Source organism: Fukomys damarensis, unplaced genomic scaffold (genome assembly GCF_012274545.1).
Source record: "Fukomys damarensis isolate Sample0158 unplaced genomic scaffold, DMR_v1.0_HiC HiC_scaffold_27, whole genome shotgun sequence".
Lineage (NCBI taxonomy): Eukaryota > Metazoa > Chordata > Mammalia > Rodentia > Bathyergidae > Fukomys > Fukomys damarensis.
The window spans coordinates 30,092,559-30,117,034 of NW_022900939.1; the positions used below are offsets into that span (position 1 = coordinate 30,092,559).

The 24,476-nt window shown below is 46.3% G+C and overlaps 1 protein-coding gene across 1 annotated transcript in view; it reads left to right on the forward strand.

Moving 5' to 3' along the window:
- Shc3 (SHC adaptor protein 3) overlaps positions 1-23,750 on the forward strand; it is a 153,850-nt gene extending 130,100 nt beyond the window's left edge. Inside the window, exon 12 of the mRNA XM_010607587.2 lies at positions 16,404-23,750. Within this exon, the coding sequence (XP_010605889.1) occupies positions 16,404-16,532 (129 nt within the window). The 3' untranslated portion in view covers positions 16,533-23,750. The remainder of the gene's footprint in view (positions 1-16,403) is intronic.
- The last annotated feature ends 726 nt before the right edge of the window (positions 23,751-24,476 follow it).

A 24,476-nucleotide genomic window follows, 5' to 3' on the forward strand; every position in this document is an offset into this window, starting at 1 on the left:
AAGCATGAAATGCTAAAAAGTCTGCTTAAATATGTCATGATATGGAACAAAGCTTATTAATTTTTTCAATTCACTCAGCCTGTATGGACCAAAGTATGATTTTTAAAAATATATGCACAACTAATAATATATTAATTATACAGTCACAAACCGGATCAAGAAGGTGTATTGTAATAATAGAGTTAAGCCAGGTGTCCATGCAAGCCAATACCCAAGGTGCTGCTATTCATGAAATTTTAATTTTGTAGGAGGAATTTATAGTACCGAGGAGAACATTTGTCAAGTCATACCTAGCGATGACTGTTCTTTTAGAGGGCTTTTAGCTGGATCTAATTATCTAGTTTAATTGATCCTAAGGAGTATAGCTGTGGCTGAAAAGAAAATGGAAACAGGAGACTTAATTAAAAATGTAACGCTGCTTCCTTGCTGTGAGGACACCAAAATAGACGCTGAACACATTCTCTTCAATATTTATTCATCTGATTTTCATGGTAATTGGTTGTTCCCTGACTATAAAGGAGGAAACTTGGCAGAACAGATTACTCAGAGAAAGAAGGGTGCAAAATGGGTCTGCATCTAAATTTACTCCCCAGCCTACCAACCCGTGAGCACTCCCGATGTGCTCCGAGTCACTGGGGACCTGGAGGACAAGGCCACCTTTGGAGGCTTCTGAGCCTCCTTGGTAAAGTGTTGAAAATATCCTGAAATAGCAACTGGAAAGAGCTGGTGACTGGGAGAAAGGGAAGCCCAGAGATGCAGCCTGGACCCCCTTTTCCACCCCTTGTCAACATCTTCTGAATCAGTCAGCCTGCCTGTGTCTAAAATTGTCCCCTGAGTCACTCACTCATCACTGATTCATGCTGTTGGCCTCACAGGGACAGCACGTGGGGTGGGCACTGTGCTTGCATTTGGACCGAGCTGCTACCCCACAGGTGATCGGACTTCATTCACATTTCAGAGCACACAGTGGGGAGTTTATTCCCCATTAATCCACAAAACAGCAACAAAAGCCCCACCCTTCATCATTTTCCAAGTTTTTCTTTATCCTGAGAGTAGTTTTAAAAATAGAAAAGATTTTTGAGACAAGGATCCAAAATGGCAGGCACAAAAGGCCAAAGAGACAAATGGGGTTGCATTGAATTAAAAGGCCTCAGCACAGCCAAGGAAACACTTACCAGAGTAAAGAGATGGCCTAAGAATGGGAGAGTATATACAGAAACTACTCATAAAGGGTTAATATCTAGAAGATGTAAAGAACTAAAATAATCCAATTAAAAATTAAAAGACCTAAATAGACATTTTTCAAAAGAAGGCATGCAGAGGACAACAGATGTGTGGAGAAATGCGCACAGTACCAGCCATCACACTACAATATCCTCTCCCCCCAATTCAAATGACTATTACTGGAAAGACAAGAAGTAACAAGTGTGGTAAAGATTTGGAGAAAAGAGAACTGTTCCACCCCGCTGGTGGGAAGGTAAACTGTCCAGTCACTATGGAAAACAGTATGGAGGTTCCTCAAAACATTGGCATTAGAACTACTATATGATCCAGCACTACTCACTACCCTTTGAGTCTTTCAAAGACTCACCTGCATGCCCATGTTCACCGCAGCATTTTTCACAATAGCCAGGATGTGGAAGCAAGCTAGCAGACAAATGGGTGAAGAAAACATGGTGCCTATACCCAACAAAATACTACGAAGCCAAAACAAGGGTGAAATCCTGTGATTCACAGCATACTGGATGAACCTGGAGAACACTGTTAAGTGAAATAAGCCAGGCACAGAAAGAGAAGTGCCACACGATCTCACTCATATATGAATCCAAAGAAGTTGATCGTATAGAAAAGAGTAAAATAGTGGTCACCAAAGACTGGGAAGCAGGAGGAGAAGGGAGGCAGAAAGATGAGCGGAAGGGTACAAAGATACAGGAGGAAGAAGCAGCTCTGGTCTTCTGTTGTACAGTAGGGTGACTATTGTTAACAGTAATGTATATTTCAGAAATCCAGGAGGGAAGATCCTGAATGTTCTCACTAAAAAGAAGTGCTACCCATGTGAGGTGACAGATATGCTGATTACTTGGATCTGATAATTATACAATGTATACATGGACCGAAACATCACATTGTACCCTACATATCTGCATAATTATTACATGTCAATTTAGGAAAAGTTCCTTAACCCTTCCACAGAATAATGCCCTGCTATTTAAAAATTCTCCTTGTTTCAAGTCGTCAGGCCCTCTGTCTGTCCTTGGATGACTCACGACTCAGGTGGTGGGTCTTCTCCACACGGAACTTTAGAGGAGCAAGGAGCCAGATGAAGCTCACTGGCTCCCCGTGGCCTCCCCCAAGGAAACAACAATGTCAACTCCACTAATCTCACCCTGAGGACAGGAGGATGAGCAATGCCTGGAGGGATATGGAGTCTTTGCCCAGCAAGATTATCTCAGCAACTTCCCTTTTACATTTTCATCCATGTAACTCCCAATAAAATACAACAGAAAAACATTTAAAGAAATGTACTAGTCCCCCAAGCCCCTGCACCGCTTCCTCTTTTCTTTTTTCCCCATTGAGTTTATTGGTACATTTTATGTATACAGCACAGTTACATTCATCATTGGGATCTTGTACCTTTTCAGGAACCACCTTGCTTTGTATTTTTCCCCCATTCCCCTGCCCTCCCTTCACCCTTCTCTGTTTACAAAGATTTTGTTTCCATTTTTTCCTTTTCTCATGTTTTTCCTTTTCCCTCCCCACCCCCCTCCCCTACTCCTTCCTCATTTCTGAGACATAACATCACTAGCAGTTTCTCTTCAAAGTTCCCTTGATGGAGACTCTCCCCCCACACCCCGAAGCAATGCACTTAAAGTGCTATTCATTGATTTAATCATGTAAAGCATCATTTCTTGATGTTGCAAAGGGAAAACTAATGTTTAGGTCACGTTTGGTGCTTCGTTCCATTTCTTTGAGTCTGTCTGGTGGTGGTTTTGTGCCCTTAGATTCCTGGAAACTTTCTCATCTATGCCATTAGCATTGGACAGCAGCATCCTCCCTGCCCTGGGGGAAGGGTGTCAGGTGGCCCTGTTGGCCCTTTGGAGTTACCTGTATCCCACCCCATCAAACTTTCCTGGCATTTTAAGAGAGTATACAGTGAGAAAGTTTTTTTCTTTGGAATCATTACAGAAACGCTTGAATTCTTGGAACACACAATGTCTGCCAGTGAAATCATCCCCCTGCAGAGCTGTGATGCAGCCTCAAACCAAGGCTTGGACCTTGACGTGTTACGACCACCTAATCTTCCAGAGCCTGTTCGTGTTTCCCCAGTTGTCCCCTGTGACGTCCTTTATTGGAGAAGGATCCTGTCCAGAGTCGCAGATCTGTTTGCCAAGTCTGCTTAGCCCCCTTCTGCCTGACACACTTCTCCATTTAGGCTCGCCTGGTACATCCTCCCTGTGACAGTTTGGACCCTAACTGTCTCAAAGGCCCATATGGCTTGGTCCTCAGTTTGGCACTGTTGAAGGGGGGACTTGCAGGAGTCAGGTCACTGGGGACACTGGGACCCCAGCCTCTCTGTCTCTCTTTGCCTCTTGCTCTCCATCAGGCCTCCTCTCCACGTCCTCCTCTTCCATGATGTGCTGCAGCGCCACCAGCTCAAGTCAATAGGGCCCCAAATGGGGACGTGGATGGAAATCTCTGACACTGTAGACCAAAATAAATCTTTCTTTTATCATTTATTCTCTAAATAACTTCAGGCATCTCAACCAATAAGGACCTTTAAAACAACACATACCATCCTTGTTCATCCAATAAAAACTAAAAACAATTAACACTATCTAACATTCAGCCTATATTCAGACTTTTTCTCATTGTCTCAAAAATGTTCATTTTATTATAAATTTGATAGAATCGGAATCCAAACGTGGTGCACATTTGCATGTATTTCCTTTCAACAGGCTTTTATTCGAGCACAGCTTCTATCCTATTATGTTCCCTATATTTCCTTCATACCAGTGATTTTTTGAAACAAACTAGAGTTGGCTGTGACTTCGCTGTGGTTTCCTTGTGACAGTGCTAACTCCTTTGCCCCCTGTATTTTCTATAAACTGGCAGCTGAAGAGCTGTTTACACAGCTCTATTGAGATATAACTCACACAGCACATCCATTAAAAGTATACAGTCCAACCGTTTTTGTTATAGTCTTTGATATTGGCAACCGTTATTATTATTGATTTTAGAACATTTTTATCACCACAAAAAGAACAGTTTAGCTGGGTGTGGTGGTGCATGCCCATATTCAGCCTCAGGAAGCTGAGGCAGGAGGATGACAAGTTTGAGGTCACATACCAAGACCATGTCTCAAAAAAACAGAGACAAACAAATGAACTCTGGGGTTCCATTTTCCACGGTCACACAGCCCTTTAAGGACCCATGTAACTTTTTTTTCTGTCCCTGAGATTTTCCCATTCTGGACTTTAATATGGATAGACTCATATAACTTGGGAACTTTTGTGAGTAGCTCCTTGCACTCAGTATGTTTTCAGAGTCCATCCGAGGTGTGGCGTGTGGTACTTCATTCATTCTTTGTGTGGCTTGGTAGTGCGCTGTTGTATGGGTTAGACTACACTTCATTTTATTTGTGGGACGCTTAGGTTGTCTCCCACATTTTGACTGCCAGGGACAGTGCTGCTATAAATCTTCATGTACTCTATGTGGACTCGTGTTTTTGTCTCTCTCTGATAGTGCCTAGGTTATCTGGTAAGCGCAGTGTTTCTTGAGAAACTGTCTCACTCTTTGAGAAACTCTGTCTTTTCTCTGTTGTTCCAGAAACTGCCAGGCTGTTTTCCGAAGCGACTGCGCCCTTCTCCATTCCCACAGCAGCTTGTGAAGCTCTTGCTTCCTCCTCAGCTTCATCAACATTTGTTCTGAGCTCACTTTTTGACGCTTACCATCCTAGCGCTTGCACAGTGGTATCTCGTTGTGGTTTTTATTTGCATTTTTCTGATGCCTAAAAATGCGGAGCATTTCTTCATTTTTTTCCCTCGACTATTTATTTACTTGTTTAATTTTTTAGTACCAGGGATTGAACTCGGGTCCTTGCACTTGCAAGGCAGGCCACCGAACCGCTGAGCTGTATCCCGGGCCCTTCCCTTGACTGTTGATATAACATTCTTAGAGAAAAGCCTTATTTCAATTCTTTGTCCAGTGGTTTTAATGGGATTTTACTATCTTTAGCATTGACATGTAAAGATTCTTTATAAATTCTAGATACAAGTCCCTTATCAGGTTGTCCTTCTACTTTCTTAGCGATATCCCTTGAAGCATAGAATTTTTAAATTTCGGTGCTCTTCCATTTGCCTTTACTTTTGTGCTTAGGCTTTTAGTGCCACATTTGAGAGAATTTGTTTCTGTGTTTTGCCAAGTCTGAGATCGTTTATTTACCCCATGCTTTTTTCCCTAATGTTTTTTTGATCAGCCCCTGTTTAGCACTCTGGTCCATTGTGTGTGTGGGGGCATCTATATATTTTGCATGTGAGTATCGAGTTATCTCAGTATCATTTGTTGAAAAGATGGTTCTTTCTCTAGGAATGTTCCTGGCACTACTGACTGTTAAATATCTGCTGACCTGGATACATAGTTGTATTTTTGAGTCTCAAGTCTGTTCCATTGATCCCTAAGTCTGTCCTTATGGAAGTACCTGTGGCACTGAGTATTACTGCTAAATACTCTTTATTGCATTGAGGAAATTCTTTTTATTCCTAGTTTGTTGAGTGTTTTTAACATTAATGCGTTAGATTTGCCAAATACTTTCCTGTGTGCATTAAGATGACTTGAGATTTTTGTGTTTTATACATTTATGATGTATTGTATTGACTGATTTTCAGATGCCATAGCAACCTTGCATTTCTGGGATAAATTCCATATGGTCATGCCTATATTACTTCTTATGCACTAGATTTGGCTTGCCAATATTTTGTTTGGGTTTCTTTCTCTCAATATTCATAAGAGCTATTAGTCTTTAGTTCTTTTTTCTGTGTGACACTTTTCTCTGGTTTTCATTGTCAGGATATGATGAACTCATAGAGTAACTTTAGAAGTGTTCTCTCTTATTACATAGAAGAGTTTGGGTAGAATTAATATGAATTGTTTAGCTAGCAGGCAGAATCAGCAGTGATACCATTTGGTCTGGCCTTCTCTTTTTGGGTAGTTTATTGACCACTAATTCTCTATACTGTTATAGACTTATTCACATTATCTATTTCTTCATGAATCAGTTTTGAAAATCTGTGTTTTCCTAGAAATTTGTCCCTTTCATCCAAGTATCAAACTGGTTAGGATGTGTGAAGAATGTATATTCTGTTGTTGAAAGGAGCGTCTTATAGATACCTGTTAGGTCTAGATGGTTTTTGGTGTTGTTCAAGTCTTCTATTTCCTTGTTTGCCTTCTGTCTAGTTGTTCTGTCTATTATTAAAATTGGAACATGAAGTCTCTGTTATTGTTGAATTGTTTACTTGTCCTTTTCTTTGTATCCCTTTTACTTCATGCATTTTGGTGCTCTGTTATTAAGGGTGCATACATTTACAGTTTTTAACGGTGTATCCCTCTTGATCTCTAGTAATATTTTCGTTTTGAAGTCTGTTTTAGTAAGTATCAGGATATTCACTCTAGCTTCCTCTTGGCTACTATTTGCACGATAAACATTTTGCCATCCTTTTACTTTCAATCTGTTTGTATCTTTGATGCTAAAGGACGTCTCCCTCTACAGCATATAGTTGGAGCATGTTTTTATATGCTCTGATACTCTGCTTTTGGATTGTATTGTTTTATCCATTCACTAACATTTAATATTACCATTGATATAATTGAGTTTATATTTTTCACTTAACTATTTTTAGTTTTCTTATGTCTTTTTGTTTCTCTATTCCTTTTTTATTTTTGCCTTACATGAATACTTTATAAGGTAGAATTTTAATTTTTAGTGAATTTTTTTCCCACTATGCCTTTTGGGATTTTTAAAAAGTAGTCATTCCAGAGTTTACCCAATACATTTGAACTTGTTCAAAATAAGCATCAGATTTATATGGCCTTAATTCTTGTGATGCATAGGACTACTGCATTTATAGAGCTCTATTCACTTTCCTTCTTTTGTGTGGTATCTTAATCACTTTCTCCATCACTGAGACAATACCTGATACCCACAACTTAAAGGAGAGAAGGTTTATGTTAGGTCGTAGTTTAGTCCATAAGATGCTGTCTCCAAGACAGAAAAAGCATGGTGGACGAACTTGGGAAAGGAAAGCTGCTCACATCATGGTGGCCAGGAAACAGAGGGGGACGGGAGGGAGATACATACTTCCAGGTCACAGCACCAGTGATCTGCCTTTTCTGACCAGTGTGCACCTCCCAACAGCATATTCAGCTGCTGGACTCACCGGTGCAATCCACCAGTGAGTATAGCGCCCCAGTGATCCAACAGCCACCCTCCAGAAGCCTCACCTCTGAGCACATGAGAGTCTGGGGGGATATTCCAGATCCATACCACAGCGTGTAGTATTACTGCCATATACCCACCTCCTTTGTGCTGTTACTGGTCAATATATTACCTGTCTATTACATTCCAATACGTTAAGTCCACTATTTGAGAATTTTTTGCACTATTGCCTTTTAAATCAGTTAATTTTGACATTTCTACACGTGCTTTCCTTGAGAGAAGAAAGTTATTTTCCTTACACGTCATTACTGTGTGTCACCATCATAGTGATTTCAGCCACTGTTTAGAATACAGTTAAGGTTACATGGACTTTCCTAAAATGAACTCATAGGTTTCTAGAGAAAACCTATCATGGTAGGGATGAATTTCCATTGGACTCTTGGGTGAGCTTTAGCACAGTGTATATCTTATGTCTTTTTCTTTCTTGTCTTTCACTCACATTTTAGTGAACTGCTTCCTTAAGTGTCTTTCTCAGAACAGGTAGATGAGTATGAACTTTCTCATCCTCACATATCTGAAAATGGATTTTGAAGTCACTTTTGATTCCAAGCAGGGTTGATTGTGGCATGGCTTATCTGATTCTTTACCCACTGTGATTACTTTCTTCCGAAAAACTTTAGCATTTTCTTCTTTCTTTCATATTGTCATGAATCTAAGTACATATCTTTTTCCATTCATTTTTCTGGGGGCTCGATAGCTCTTTCAATCTAAAGACCTGTTTTTTTTTTCTTTAAATAAGAGCAGTTTCATGTATTCCTTTCATAATGTTCTTTCTTCTGCATTGTTCCTCTTGGACTGCCTGGTGACATGTTAGACCTCTTTGACCTTCTGTCTCTTATCTTTTATTCGAATTTCCAGTTCTTTGAATATTTGCTTTATATTCTGGGAGGTTTTCTTAACTACTTTACAGACTTCTGTTTTCTCTCTCTCTCTCTCTCTTTCTCTCTCTCTCTCTATATATATATATATGTTATATGCATAATATATATTTATGCAACTTTACAAATTATATATTTAATTTTAAAAGGATTTTTTTTTTCTGTACAGAGGAACAAACTGAGGACCTTTGCACTGAGTTATAGCCCCAGACCTTGTTTTAATTTTTTATATAAGACAGAATCTTGCAAAGTCACTAAGCTGCCCAGGCTAGATTCAGTCTTGGGGTCTTCCTGATTCAGCCTCCCAGAGTACTTCAATTACAGGTGTACACTATCATAAATGTTTAAAACATTTTTGTTGTCCTCTGATTTTTTATCTCTTTGACTTTTGATGTTACTAATATGACTTTATTGTTTTTTCTATTTTCTGAGTCATCCACTGAAGCAGGTTTACTTTTCAGGATCCTTCTCTTTGTGCTGCTGTTTTTAGATGTGTTCAATTTTGATGTATTCATTTTAGATGCATTCATATTTGGGAATAAGAGTCTGGGTTCCCTTGTTTTCCTGGTGTTGTTCTCTCTATTGTGACACATGCAACGGTCCCTCTAGTCTGTCCCCTCATCAGAAGCTTGGCTGAAATTGTGAGTAGTGTGTGTCAGGATGGGAGGAAGGACGGAGGGCACGGATGCTGGTGCTGGGGTGCCAGACAGGTTAGACTTTAGATTAAGAAGGTGCAAGGGGCCTAGAGTTGTAGGCTGAGTATGTTACTTGGGGTCACCTGATTCTCCCATGCCTCAGTTCTTCCCAGGCAGAGTGTTCACTGTCTTTGGGGGAATATTGCCTGTTCCCTTCCTTGAAGGCGAAGGACTGGTCTGGCTAGAAGAAGCACAGGGGCAGAGTGGGCAGCTGTTCAGTATCTGCAGCTTGCTCTCTTTCTGCCACCGTGTGGGTGGGCTCCACGCTCCCACTGCATGGCCTCATCTTGCTTTTGCATCAAGCTCCTGTCTCCTCCGTTAGCCACTGCTACATCCCTCTCCTCCTTCTCTGTTTTACAGGTTTGTTCCCCCCACTCCCTTTTCCTAGGTTTAGGAAGGCGCAGCGCCTGTGCTCCTGACTGATATGAAACATCAGTGCTTTGCTCTCCTCTGCTTATTTTCTCTGAAAGATTTCAAAATCAAGCAAAGTAAAAGAATATAGAATCATGTTACCATCTTCCTCTCTCAGGGATCAGTGGGGACTTTCCTTGCTCCTCTTTAACACTGCAAAGGGCCAGGACTGCTGCATCCTGTCCCACAGAGCTTGGAGCCAGTGTGTCCCTAGCTTCTCAGATGTGGCTCTGGAGAGGTTCTGATCAGTGGCTATTTCTTAGGAATTTCCTTTTTGGTCAGCGCGATCAGTTCTCTCTCCTTTTCATTCTTTATTGTGAGAAATCGACTTGGTGACTTGGGCATGTTTGAGTGTGATAAGGGCGTCTTGGTACCTTGAAACCAGGAAAGGAAGGGCAGCTAGAATCTGAAGGAAGGGGCTGGAGTTTGAACCAAAGAGATCCAAGGAGATTTTTCTCCTCTGGTCAGGGAAACTGAGGAAGTAGGCAGTGAGGACCCATCCAGGGTGGAGATTAAGAGTCCAGCACATCATCCGGGTAGGAAACGAATGTCCACATGGGGTGAGGGCTGACTGGAAGTGTGAGTGACAGGCATGCAAAGTCCTGGGCATTGTAGCTGGGGGGACAGCACTGTGGCCCAACAAGTGCATCCAAAGGAGCTTGCATGGCCTTGTGGTGCACACCTGTGATCCCAGCACTCAGGAAGCTGAGGCAGGAGGATCACTATGAATTTGAGGCCAGCCTGTACTACATAGCAAGATCCTGTCTCAAAAACAAAACAACAACAGCAGCAACAACAAAAATCAAGGGACCTTGACTGTACCTTAACTCCAAACCTGGGCAGGCTTGGGCAACGTCTGCGTTTGGTTTACCTCCCACCTCGCTTGGGCTGGATTCAGACAGAAGCCTGTGGGTGTGCTTGCATCTCTCCGTGCATCCAGCTGAAGCTGGGAAAGCAGACAGAGGGCAGCAGCTCTGTGCACACGCATTGTCCCCACGAAGCACGAGTTTAAATCGGGACACGCTTCCATCTGCTGGCTGCGCCTGACCTAGTGTGACTCTGAGGAAGAGGCCAGATAGCATCACCTTGTCACTGATCGAATGAGCCGGTTTAGTGAACAGTCTTTACAGTGTTTCTGACGGCCTCCAAGGCCCCGCCGCTTGTGCTTCTAAGGCAGCGTAAGTCCCGCAGTCTGAAGCCTAGGATGCTGTTTCCTTCCCACTGTCTGTCCAGCCAGCACATCTCCCTTCTCTTGCTCCTTCTGTAAATACCCACCAAATGGCTCAGAACTCCCAGAACTTCCCACCCACACATTTCTCGGTGGTGCCCCTCCTCCCGCACTGCCAGCTGGAGACTCTGCCAATGTCACCCCCTGCTGTAAAGCTTCCCGCAGTGCCGTGGCCTCTAGGACGTGGTGAAATTGCCTGGGATTCTAAGAAAGAAAAATCACACCAGCAGTGACCAGAGCACTTCTCAGATGTGGGCTGTGCTCACCTCCAGCTATGAATTAATCACTGACTTTCAACCCTGGGCCTGTGCCAAAGGTCGCCTGATGGCTGCTCTGCTAAGAGGTTAGCCGCTTGCCTTGGGCACGGTCAGGAGGGAGATTTGTTACTCATTACTTGTTACGGGCCCGGCTGCTTCTCTTGGGGGCCACAGGGAAGTCAGTCGGTACTAAAGAGGTGCTCCCCAGGCATCCCAGAGGGGATGTGTGGTAGGAGGGGAGAAGACATTGGTGTTAATTTGGTGAACACAGGGAAGATGTATCGGGGAATTTACCAGAGGAGCACAGCACATGAGCAGTAGAAGCAGGGCTTGAACCTAAGACCCGTGATTTCTTATGCAGTGGTCTTTCCCCTGCAGAGCAGTGCCATCTGACCTGTTCTGCTTTTCAAGGCTACTGAAACAGTAGATAATGTGGGGATGAATAACATTTGAAAGATTCACTTTCACCTCCTTTCTGGATGGTGCATGAGGATGGGAAGTGTTTTAGTTTGGCTCCAGGATGGCCCTCAACTCCAGTCATACAGTCCTGTCCTTGTCTTAGAAGCTTCATTAGGTTGGTCCTGGTGGGAGAAAGTAAGGTCACTGGGGATATGTCACTGAGGGGATACTGAACCCAGAAGTCTGCCTTTTTATCTCTTCCTGGCTGTATGGTGAGTGCCTTTGTTCCACCACACACTGCTGCTGTGATGTGCTGCCCCTTACAGGCCCACAAGTGAGGGAGCCCTGCAGCCTTGAACTCAAACCTCTGAAGCTCCGAGCCAAAGTAAACACTTCATACGGTGACCGTCACAGGCATTTTGTTACAGTGACAGAAAGCTGATGAACACAGGAAGTAAAAGAAAAATAACCACAATGGATTTCCTCTTTTTGCAAGCCAAACCAACTTCTGGAGGTCATGCTGGAGAATAGAAATAGTGAGATGGTTATAGCTCCAAGCATGCATTTGGAAAATCAGAACAACTTCATTTTTGTTAATTTTAAAAACATATTTGTTTGCTTGTTTGCTTATTTATCTTTTCATGTCTAAAGGTTGAAACCAGGACCTTGGTGCTGAGCCACACACATCTCTAGTCTTTCCTTTTGAGGCAGGGTCTCTCTAAGTTGTGAAGTTGTCCAGGCTGGGCTCAAACTCGTGAACTTCCCACCTCAGCCTCCCAGAGTTCAAAGAGTACAGGTGTGCATCACCATGCCTGGCCTTGTTAATTATTTTATTACTACTTTTACTTTATTTCTCAGTTTCTAAGGCAGCCTTGTTCCCTAAAATTCAGCCCTCTGGACGCCTGTGATCGATTCCTTTCCATTGATCTTGTATCTTTTGCCTGTGGGATCGAGTTTCCTCTATTTTCAGACTTTAAAAAAAAGGATTAAAATATTATAAGCAACTCTGAGACCATGCAGATAGGCCCTATCGAGTTGGCTGTTCCTGATAGCCAGTCAGATCTCAGGAACAGATCAGAGTTGGATTTGTCTGAGGCCTCGGTCTGATCTTTCTCTGTGATAGTTTGCATCTGTGGGCAAGGCCAGGAGAGGCTGCCATACTCGAGTCTATCACGGGCCAAGCCACCCCGAGTGATACAGCAGGTGTGGAGAGCATCGTGGTGCCCAGGCACCCACAATGTTTGTCTCTGGCTGGGCGCTGCAGCAGGAGCAGTCCCATGCTTGCATCCTTGTCTCCTTGCATCTCCCTCCAGGTGTTCGGAGCCCTGGGGGCCGGGGGAGGGGGTGGTGCCAAGGCTGTTTGGACTCCTGCCTGGTGTCTCTGTTCAGGGACCAGTTCTGGCCTGGTCATGGTCCATTCCTGCTGGGAGTGGGACACAGGGAGAAATCTCTGCTCAGGAGAATGAACTGAGGCTTCTGCTCACTGGGTAATCTGCTGATGGCCAGTGTTGGTGTTGTGCTTTGATCAGTACAAAACAACATGGAGATGATGGTGCTACCATGACTATTCAGCCATCTCCAGCTACAGGGGGTTGTGTGACTTGCCTTGGGTACAAAGGGCCATCTCCCAGGCCTGTTTTGCTGAGTCCCCTGGGCAGAGTGGAGTTCCTACAAGTACTCTGGGGCTTTCCCCTCTCCTGCCTTATTGTTGGATGCACATAGGGTTCTGTGAGACCAAGCTGTTTGGTAACTATAAAGAAAATATTTCCAGATACTAATGTCGAAAGAACCTTCTACTTCAAAATCCCCGAGTCCCCATCATTGTGTTCTTTGGCCACAAGGGGGTGCCAGAAGAACACAGTGAACACCGTGTCAGGGTAGTGTAGGGGCCTCACCTGGGAGGGCTCAAGGCCAGAGAACACAGACCTCTGCTCCCTGCCCAGGCCCAAGCAGGCTGCCAGAAGTGCCCACTGCTCACTTCCCCACCTGGGATTCCTTTTCTCCAGCTCCACTCTGGGTTCTTGGAGTTTATAAGTGTTTGGGGTTCATGTGCACATTGGCTGTGCCCTCCCTGGGCCAGTTTTCTGGGCCTGGAACCCTCCCATCTGTGAGCACTTGGTGCTATCTCTGGTCACTGAAAGCAGGTGATAGGCGTGTGTGAGTTAGGGGCACAGATGGCTTTGGGTCCATTGAGCATAGAAGTCCCAGCCTCCCCCCACAGAGCAGTGAAATGAAGACTTCCCTTGTGGTTTTCTCTGTGCCCCTTAAGGGGTGTTGTAGAGGCCTCGTGGAGTCAGGACATCTCCCAAGATAGCCTGAGCTTCCACAGTGGGGCCAGGATCACGGCTGAGCTTTCGGGGACAGGGAGAGCCCCAGAATTATACTCCTGAGACAAGAGATTATTCTACCCAGCTGCAGGGGTCCTGAGGTTTGGTTTCTAAGGCAGAGCTGGCACTGATGCTCCACAGGAAGCAATCCCTGCACAGCCTGCCCCTGTGGGTCCCACATCTGCATATTTGACCAACTGAATGCGTCTGGGCAAAGACTTGTGTGTGTACTGAACATGTGTGGGGTTTTTCATTATTTCTTTCCTGTATTATTTCTAAATTATTTAATAGTATTTACATTGTCTTAGGTATCATTAGTGGCCTAAAAAGGATTTAAAGCTTACAGAAGGATCATGTCATGTTATAAAAGGGACATGAGCCTCCTTGGATTTTGGGGTCTGTGGGGATCTTGTTTTAATGCCTCCTGGATCCTGGCCCCAGAGGCGGTCGGGACCCGGGCATAGGTCATGGCCAGGGAACAAGCCTGCAAGTTTCCACCAGCCTTTTGAGGACCCATGGGAGTGCACAGAAATGACGAGTGGCCTGTGGTTGTCCAAAACAACGGGGCCCACAGCCCCTCCACCTCACCATCTCCCATCACCTAGCCTCGCCTCTGCCCTCCCACCTGGGACCCTGGGGTGATGGCTGCTGACCACAGCTCCACAGAGCCAAGTGCATGTGTCTGCCCCACCCCCAGGGGTGGGAGAGGGCTCACCCCACGAACCTGCTGCAGAATCCGCCTGGAGGATCTGTGTTTAAACAAGGAGCCCATTGTTAGCGATAATGGTCTGCCAAAATAAAGCCAAAGAAGAAAATCCTCACCGTGAACAACTCTAGATCTGAAGTGGCCTTGTTTAAAGAAATGAGAAATCTTAACTCCACCTCCTCTACCTGCTCCCCGCAGAGGCCTCCTTGCACTCAAGCATTTTCAGGTTGAATATTATTCTATTCTTTTTTTTTTGGTACAAGTAGGCTTTTAAAAATTCATCATTGAGATTGAACCCAGGGCATTTGCATTGAGCTACATCCACAACGCTTTCTTAATTTTTTTCTTTTTAAATTTTGAGACGGGGTCTTGCTAAGTTGCTGTGTCGCTCAGACTGGGCTGCACTTGTAATTGTCCTTCCTCAGCCTCCCAGGGTGTTGGGATTACAAGCCCTACTTAACTTTATCTTTTAGAGAAGTTTTAGGTTCTCAACAACACTGAGTGCTTGGGTTACAGATTTGCCATGTAAGGCCTGCCCTCCTCCCTGAGAGCTTCCCCCCATCAGGGTCTCTCCTAGCGTGGCCCAGCTACTGCAGTTGCTGCACTGGCAGGGACACATCCTTGCTCAGAGCTGCTCGCTTCCACTGGGGCTCATTCTCGGAGTTGCATGATGACCTGTGTCCCCCCAGTAGAGCGTCACAGTGAGTGTTCTCTCTGCCCTACACACCCCCTTGCCTGTCTATCCTTCCTTTCCTCCCCACTGACCCTAGCAGCCACTGATCATTTTGCTGTCTGCATAGTTCTGCATTTTCCAGAATATTACAGAGTTAGAATCACGTTGAATGTGGGCTTTTCTGATCGGTATCTTTTACTTTGTAGTAGGTATTTACATTTCCTCTGAGTCTTTTCAGGGCTCGGTGGCTCCTTTCCTTTTAGTGCCCATTAATTGCATTCCGCTGCATGAGTGTCCCATGGCTTATCTGTCACCCTACTAAGGAACATCTTGGTTGCCTCTAAGTTTTGTCAACTATGAATAGAGCTGGAGCACAAATCTGAGTGCACAAAAGCTGGCTGCCCTGTGGGAGGGGGGGCTCCTGGTAACTCAGGGGGACTTAAGGGATCCCTTAAGTTGGGCATGCATGACCTGTGTGGGGGTCCGCATCTAGCCAGGCTGTCCACTTCCAGCCCTATCTCCTACTTTTCAAAGGCACACATCTCAGGGGATGGTGCCCGGAGTCTTGGAGACAGCCGCGCCTTCTTCAGGTGCAGTCTATACCAGGGAAGGTGCCTGCTCGGGGTGGAGACCACTGATGGTCTCAGGGCCACCGCGCAGGTCAGCTAACAGGGTGACACGTTAAACCTCCTTCTGCTCCTTATGCGTCTGTTTGGGAAAAGTTCACGGGCACGTGCCGCACTAGGCTCTAGAACTACAAGCCTGGGAACTTGTGTCCTTACCCTCCTGGGGAGACTGGGGGGAGCTTGCAGCTTCTCTCTGGGAGATGCACAGATACACAGGGGCTGCACAGGGCGGGTGAGGGAGGGCCTGAGCCAGGCCCCAGGTGGCAGAAGCACATCCCAGCCCAGAGGCAGCTGTGCAAAACCCAGAAGTGAGCAGGGAATGGGAGCCTGTGGACCCCATGGGTGGGTATGTGCTGTCTGGACGGAGGCTTCTGGGAGTGCTCCCAAGAGCCACACAGGAGGCAGGGGACAGGTGTGGGGGCCCCTGGTTGCTGAAGTTGGAGACGGCTCCACCTCCAAGGCCTTACCCAGTGCTGACAGAGAGGAAAGGGACAGGGCAGGAAGGGCCCATGGGGCAGCGGGCTGCACATTCCAGAACTCAGTCTCAGAGGGATGGACAGAAGAAATGGACTGAATAGACTGGCTATCATTAGAGACCAGGCTCTGGGAAGCCCCCAGTTCAGCACCGTCGGTTCAGCTGACTCTAAGCATGAGGTCATCTCTTTTTCTGTTTGTGGGATGTACTCAGCCTGCTCTGTGCATTCTTCACAGATCCGAACGAAGGACAGGGTCTTCGACAGCATCAGCCACCTCATCAACCACCACCTGGAGAGCAGCCTGCCCATCGTCTCAGCAGGGAGCGAGCTCTGCCTCCAGCAGCCTGCGGAGAGAAAACAGTGAGCCGAAGCAGCCCAAACTGACCCTGAGCACCAGGTCAGGGGGCCCCAGAGTCCATTGGTTTTGGGCTACAGGACCTGGGGGAGATGCTCAGGGGTGCAGCGCCTTCTTCAAAAGCCCCCGGAGGAAGGCTTTCTTCAAGTTCAAGTTTCATAAACTTGTTCCAGTTTCTCATATGCATATTAAAGGTGTACATACCTATACATCCTGTACAAATTATCCCTCTATATTTATATTTTTTAAGACTAAGAACGATGTCAGACTAATGTTCTGTGCTGTATGTTTTTAATGGAAACAAATAAGTTTGACTAGTTGTCCAGGCAAAAATTTAACTCAACTGACCTATCCCACTAGGACGTTTTATTAGGCAGGTGTAACGTACAGCTTTACCTAATAAGCACAACATACGGGGAACAGAGACAAGTAAGAGGGTGGATGGTAAACAGGATTGTGGCAGAACCGGGAAGCCTGCTGTCCAGATGCTTCACCCTGCATGAGACTCAGCTCTGGGGGTGATGGGGGTGGTACTCGCAGTGCCCCTGGCGTTGCCGCCCACCCCCGCACACACGGGGCAGCCTCATGACAGAGCAAGTCGCACTGCAGCTCCTCCAGGTTCTGCTGAACGTGGCTTGGGAGTCACTGAGGATTCTCCTGAGGCCAAACGTGGCACAGAGTAAGCCTTGCCAGTCAAGACCCTGATGACGAACGCGCCCTAGTTCTCACCCGTATGAGGATGAGAAGATGGGTATCTGAGCAAGGCAGTTGAGGCAAGTCCTCAGCGTGCGCAGCCTTCTAGCCAGTGAGCTGATCACAGGCAGGTTGTGCTAGCGGCCAGTCCAATTGCCGCAGTCCTGTCCATCCCTGGTATTTAATAGAGGAAAAGCCTGTGTAAGCAGCTCAGGAAGGTGGGGCCAAATACACTTCAGACTCATACCTGGCCTGGCTCCTGTGTGTGTGTGTGTGTGTGTGTGTGTGTGTGTGTGTGTGTGCGCGCACGCGCACGTTCAGGACAAGACCCTGGAGTTTTAGGCACTATGTGGAGGTTTTCCCCTGCAGTGAGGGATGGTGAGCCCCTTACAGTCCCTGAACTATTTCCTGGTGTGTGCCCCACAATGCTCTTATTTGAAGATCAGACACTGACACTTCCTGATGGCCACTTGGTGTTGGGAAGTTGGCAGTGTCTGTGACTTTTTAAAAACATTTAGGCTGAGATTCCCTTTACAGATGCTGTATTTATACCACAGCCGGAGGATGCATTCAGTGGTTGGCTTCTCTTCTAGTCTCTGTGAGGCCCTGTAGCACAGGGCAGCCACAGCCAGTGAAACAGAGGTGCTCTGCACACACTTAGAATTCGAGAGTGATAAATCGGATGCTTTTTAAAAACCCGGTGAGTCACGATTCTGCAAGGTTCTAATGCCAAGTGTGTGGACTCGGTTTCTGCTTTGGGAGTGTGTGGCCAGATGGGAGGACGTGGTGCACCTAATGAAGGGGGATGCCAGGCAGACCCTAGGCTTCTTTGGCGTTTTTGCCCTTTGGGGTTCCAATGACTCCAAGCTGTGGTGAAGTGGGTCTCTGGAACGTGTTTTAGGAGGCATAGACCACCTGTGCTTCCTGAATGATGTTCCTTTCAGGCACAGCATGGATGCCTGAGCAGGGAGGCAGGTAGCAGCTGGTCCAGGTGCCTATCTGTGACCACAGACTCTGGGATGGCTCTGAGAATCACACTGCACCCCTGAGCCCTGGGGGTGGGGTGCACCTTGCCCTCACGCGCGCGTGCGCACACACACACACACACACACACACATGTCTGAGCCTCTTGTGTGTAAACACATACTACATGTAAAGTGCCTGCAGTGGCCTTCTCTCAACATTCTGGCATTCCCCATGTGTGCAAAGCCAAATGCTAATATTCAGGGACCCCAGGAAAGCAGAAAACAGAAATTAACAACACTGACAAAGGGAAAATTTGCTCTGGTTTATTTTCCTTGTAGGGGGAATTAGGAAGTGGTGATCTGCAGTTACGGCAGCTCCTTTCTCTGAAGTTAGTGTTGATCTCAAGGATGATAGGCAATGTGTGTATTATATACACTGCATGAGAATCAGTTTAGGAAATTAAAGGTATTGGAGTCATCTTTTGTTTTTAATACTGATTCAAAATATGTAATTTTAATCTCAGATTCTAAGGTTGGTTATGCTACAATGGTGCCAAGTGGAAAAGCTGGTATTCCCTTTTAGCCATCAGATGTTTCAGCTGTGGATAGCAGTACTCTTCTAATTTTTGTTCCCTTCCATTTTTTTCCTGGTACTAGGATTGAACCTAGGGCCTTCTCCTGAGCAACATCTCCAGATCTTTTTATTTATTTTTAAAAAATTTTTTTTTATTTTGAGCCAGGGTCTTCTTAAAACTCTCAATTTCTTGGGCTGAGCTCAAGCTTGTGATCCTCCTGCTTCAGGCTCCCAGAGTACTGGGATTACAGGTGTGTGCCACCACGCCCAGTATCCCTCCTCTTTCTGAAGTGTGCTGGAGCACACTTGAGTTATTTCGAGCACCACTTGACAGGGTGTTCCTGCGAGCCTTGCTCACAGTGGGGAAACTGGGGCTCGTGGCATCGCAGGTCCTGCCCTCAGCAGGCAGCAGAGCTCCTCTGCTCACTCAGCACTTCCTGAGCTCTTCCTGCCATGTGCCAGCCAGGGTTTAGAGGTAAACCCAACAGGGGGCCTCCTCACTGCCCAGCCTGACACCCTGTTGCCCTCCGCTCTCACGCTGCACCTCTGCCGGGCAGGGGCAGAGCTGCTGATCAGCACCCCATGCAGAGCAGCGCTGAGCGGTGCATTCAGCTACAGTAGCAGTGCACTGTACTGGGCCAACCTGGGTCCGTGGAGTGGGCCTCGGCCCTGCTGCCTCTCTCCTGGGCACTACCACTGCACCCTGCTAGGATACAAGGAGGGTCCAGCAGTCTTAATGCAGTGGCATTTCCTTCACAGTGGCCCTGGAGACCCGTGCTCCCCCATGCCTACCTTCCTGGGTGAAGGAGCCATGCCTCAAGTGCACCTCTGTCCTGTGAGGCCAGGCGGGTCTCCCATGGGGTGCTCACTGTGGTCCATGATTTCCTGACCACCAGGATCCTCTAAATGGCTCCCTGTAGAGTCAGGTAGGCAGCCTGATAAGGTACAGGTCAAAGACTTGGTCTTCAGTCCTATACCTACATCACCGCGGGCCTTTTTACCTTGGAAGGACCAAAGGGCTGGGTGCTATTTAGGCTTGGTGAGCGATCATTCTGTTCAAAGCCATCTTGTGTTGAGGTAGATGGACCAAGGCCCAACTGAGCCATGCACAGCTCCCCATCGCTGAAGGAAGACTGGATAGCTGTAAATAAAGACAGAAATGGCAGGGAATGAGTGTAAGAAAGGAGGACAGACCCAGGACAAGCAGACCCAAAAGAGCCCAGGGACTGAGGGTCACAGCTGACACCTGTCCGGCTTCCCTCCCCATCTGGGACACTGAAGATGTCCCCAGTTCCTGAGATGAAACTTTTCTTTCTGCTTCATCAGGCACTTGGGTGGCTCCTTTCTTCATTTCCTCTGTGCCATTTGCGTCATGAAGACCAGTCCCACATTCCCTTCTGTTGGGCTGAGGCTGAGTAGAAGCTGGACCACAGGCCCCCTGTATAGTGCCAGCAGCACAGGACTCCTCCATCGCGCCTCAGCCCCATCACACTCAGAATGACAGCCTCAGGCTGGTGGCTGGGTCTCTCTGAGCTGTGGCTTATTTCTTGCCACACAGTGGCTGCGCGTAGTTCCCACCACAAGGGAAGAGTAACTTCTTGAAATTCTTCATCCACAAAAGCATACATCGTTTTTCTCACTGACTGGCCAAGGTTGCTTGCCATCCATGAATCCTCTTCTGTGGGTGGAGACAGCTAGATTGAAAGTGGGTAGGAGAATTGTGGAAAGATTGAGAACTAAATCATTGCACCCAGACAGAGTCTTTGCAGTGGGTTTCAGAATAACACCTTGGTTCTTGGGGAAGTCTGTCTTCTAAGAAAGATAAAACCAGTAACTCCCATTCCTGGAGTATCCTGAAAACATAGAACTGTCAGCTTCATTGAAGATAACAAGGAATGAAAGGTTGCAGCCAGGTGATCCCCTTTTGCAGATACGGAAACCAGAGCCAGCCGGCCTGCCAGAGGATGGCTGAGTCTAGAGAAGAACACGGTCTTAGGCCCTTCAGGGATTACGCAGGAAGCTCACCCCCATGAAAGTGTCCGTAGTGCTCTTTCCTCTGGTTTTACCTTTACGCCCCACTTTAAAATGCATAGTCCTGAGTCACTTAGCTGGGAGAGACAGTGCTTGCGTTCTCTCTCTTGCAGTTGGGGTTCTTGTGGAAGCAGACCTCAGAGAAGGTCTGAGTGTGAGTAGTTTGTGTGGGTGACGATCCCAGGAATGGGGGGGAAGGAAGTGATAAAGAAGGGCTATGTGGTTAAGTGGATTCTCATGATGTGGACAGCTAGGATTGTACCCCGCCCAGATGCCCAGGAGACAGGGTGGGACACACCTCAGTGGCAGCCCAGTGGAGGGGACAGAAAGCTTTGAGGCCACTACTGGTGGGATGCTGTTTTGGGGATACCCTGGCCATCCCTGTGCGCACCTGAGCACACTTGACAAGCTGGGAAGCCCTTGGACAGTGACAGGAGTTCCTGATAAACAGACCTAGGGTAGCTGGGGCCTGAGAACCAGCCGGCCAGCTCATGGTTAGATTGCAGGACTCTGCTCCTCTCTGAACTCCTGACCAGAGGGTCTGGAGTGAGGCCCAAGAATTTGCCTTTCAAATATGTTGCCAGGGGATGCTTGTGTGGCTGGTTGTGAGTCTTGACTTCGAGCATTGGCCGAGGAGAGTATTCAGCCCTTACCTGTCTCTTATTGATGGCTCCACCCCTCTATTTGATGATTGAGCTTTCATACCACTTCATGTCATAGCTCCTGGGCTCCATGATGTGAATGTAAAAATGGAGGATTAATAAGTACTTCCAGCTCCATGCAACCGTGGCTGGCAGATAAAATGCCATCTGCCAGCCGCGATTTATTTATAATGGGGTTTATACATATTTATAAGTTTGCAAGCAACAAATGCACAGTTTTAAAACTGGCACATTTTATATTGCAACCAGAAAAAACTGCAACTTTGTCCCAGGATTGTGAATATGCCCCGCGTATGTGTGTACACACACACCTGTACCCACACTGATCCAGATGGATCTGTCTCTGGGCTCCCACCAGATGGTCTTGCCTGGATTTTGTGTCTAATAAGGGTAACGAGTCAAACAGTCGGTACGAGTTTGGGGTTGACGAGCACTGGCCCTGGCATATGCAGAGGAGGAAACTGGAAGCTCTAGGAACTGGGGCTTCAGTGGGAACGGGATTTGGGTCCAGCACACACAGGAGCATCCACCAGGGACCCTGATAGAGAAAGGAAAGGGAAGGGAGGCTGACAGGGAAAGACAAGGAAACAAAAGGCAGAGACAGGAGAAAACAAAAAGGAGAGGGAAGGCAAAACAAGTGCAGGCTTACATTTTACTTATCCACAAGGGTGTGGTGAGGGAGGCTGTGATGTGGCCGGTGTGGTTCCCTGGATGCAGCTGTGTATGGTGGTACAGCCTCCTTGGCTTTTCTGACCAACCTCCTTGGCCTCTGTGCATTTGTCTCTACAGGACAGGCTCTGCACTGGGTTCAGGGACTAGAGAGACGTGAATGCACCAGGTTTCTGCCTGTTTGAAATCCAGTAGGAGGTCAGTATACACACACACACACACACACACACACACACACACACACCCCACCTTGGCGTGTGACAAGCCTCACAGTGCTAGTGTGTCCCAGTTCAGTAGGACCAGGGAGGACAGGGCACACAGGTCTATCCAGGGCTTCTGGGAGTGCTTTGTACAGCAGGCATTGGTGTAGAAGATCATAAGAGTCAGAGGAGGGCACAGAATGCTCAGGTCTTACTTGATGCAGGTGAACCCCCAACATCAGAAGAAGCGGAGGGCAGTGGAGGAGCTCCCAGCCTCCCTCCTTCCATCTGCCAGCTCAGATGCCCAGAGCAGGCGAGTTCCAAAAATTGTTTTGATGGCTAAAATGCACAGGCTCCTTTCCTGGGGCTGGAAGAAACATTCTTGCAGAAGAAAGCATGAGAAATAAAGATCATAGAGTTTTAAGTATCTGAGATTTTGTCGCCTCCCCTAGAACTGCTAGATATGGAAATGTGCACTGGAGAGTGGCCCTGCTGCTCTGAGCTGCCTGCCCAGGGAATGAATTCACACCCAAGTAGATATTTTCACCAAGACCAAACTCTCTAACCATTGAGATCAAGCAACAATTAACAGCAGAAACGAATGGACAAGTTCAACTTTCAACACTGAGTTGTTTTTTTTGTAACAATTATGTGTGAGTTACAAGTGGAATGTTCTCTGCTCATTTGACTTTTGAATATAACTTGTTCCAGAATATCGTGAAATTAAGTATGTGGCTGTTTTTTTGTATTCAAAATTAAACACCTGGCTTTGAAATCCCCTGATCAGGAGATAACACCATGTAAATTTAGTGTGTGATAATGAGGTATTTATTACTTTTTAAAAAGCATTTGGATGGAAAATTATACTTACTGATAAATGGACATTATTTGAAAATTTTCTTTTGTTTCCATTAACTTCTGTGAAATGAAAAGACTTATTGTAATGGTCTGTGTCTGGGTGTACGACCAAGTCACTCCTTTCTACTTTGAGGCTGGAATGGACTTGGCTTCCTGGACACCCCTGAGGAGTGGAAATACAAAACTCCCATCAAGTTTCCTAATGTTTGTTCTATGAGAAGGGATAAATCTTGAGTTATTTGCCAAACATTTTGGAGATCAGACAATACAACATGTCAAGACATTTGGCTTAAATTCCCTCCTCACTTTCAGCAAATCCGTTTCCTTCCTTCAGGAAATGACATGATTTCACTTGCAAGCCTTTCCCCGGGCGTCCCGGGCATCCTGTGCTGCTGGGCTCCCCAGGTGGAGGTGTCACACAGCATCCCCAAGTGTCATCGCTCTGACTCAGAAGTGTAAGATGACATACCTAATTTAGGCAGTGCTGCACTTCTCATGAAAACTGGTTATGGGACAACGTGCCTTTATTATCAGAATAATGGTTTGTGCATTTCTTTTTCTTTTTTTTTTTTTTTTTTTTTGTTTTTGGTACCGGGGATTGAACTCTGGACCTTGTGCTTGCAAGGCAGGCAGCGGCACCACTGAGCTAAATCCCCAGCCCTGTGTGTGTGTTTCTGACTATGTAGCAACCTCTTCGGATGTTTGACTTAGATACTAAAAACATTTGGGTATTTCGGTTTTGCATTGTAGACACAATTTACAAGCATGGAACTGGCAAGGTAATTAGACATTTTCTATAAAATACACCTCGTTACATTTCTGTGAAAGGCTCTGTATCAATGCAGAATAAGTATTGCTCAAGAGTTGAGAGGAACTACCATTTTTTAAAAACAATTGTTTCGATGGCTATAAATGTAAGTCCGTTGGCAATAAAGGTTGTTGTGAAAAGTCTCTTTCATTTGGATGGCGGGTCTCACACTGCTTCACAAAAAGAATCAGGGCAGTTTGAAACTTTTCTCTAGGAAACAGATGTTTAGTTATTTCCCAGGAGAATGAAAAATGGTAGTGGCGAAAGCAGCCTTGGGGATCTCGTGTTTATGTCATGATCTTGCACCTGCTTGGCCAATCCAGGTTGGAGAGATGGGCAGGAAAGGTACAAACCATCACCCACTGGGGTGATGGTGTCACTGCCAGGACATTTAGGCCACACATATCATTTTTGAGGGAAAAAGCTAACCAGCAAAGGGCTGGTTCTCTTGCATAAATAACAGCAGGTCAAGCAGGGCCAAACATCCCGTCTC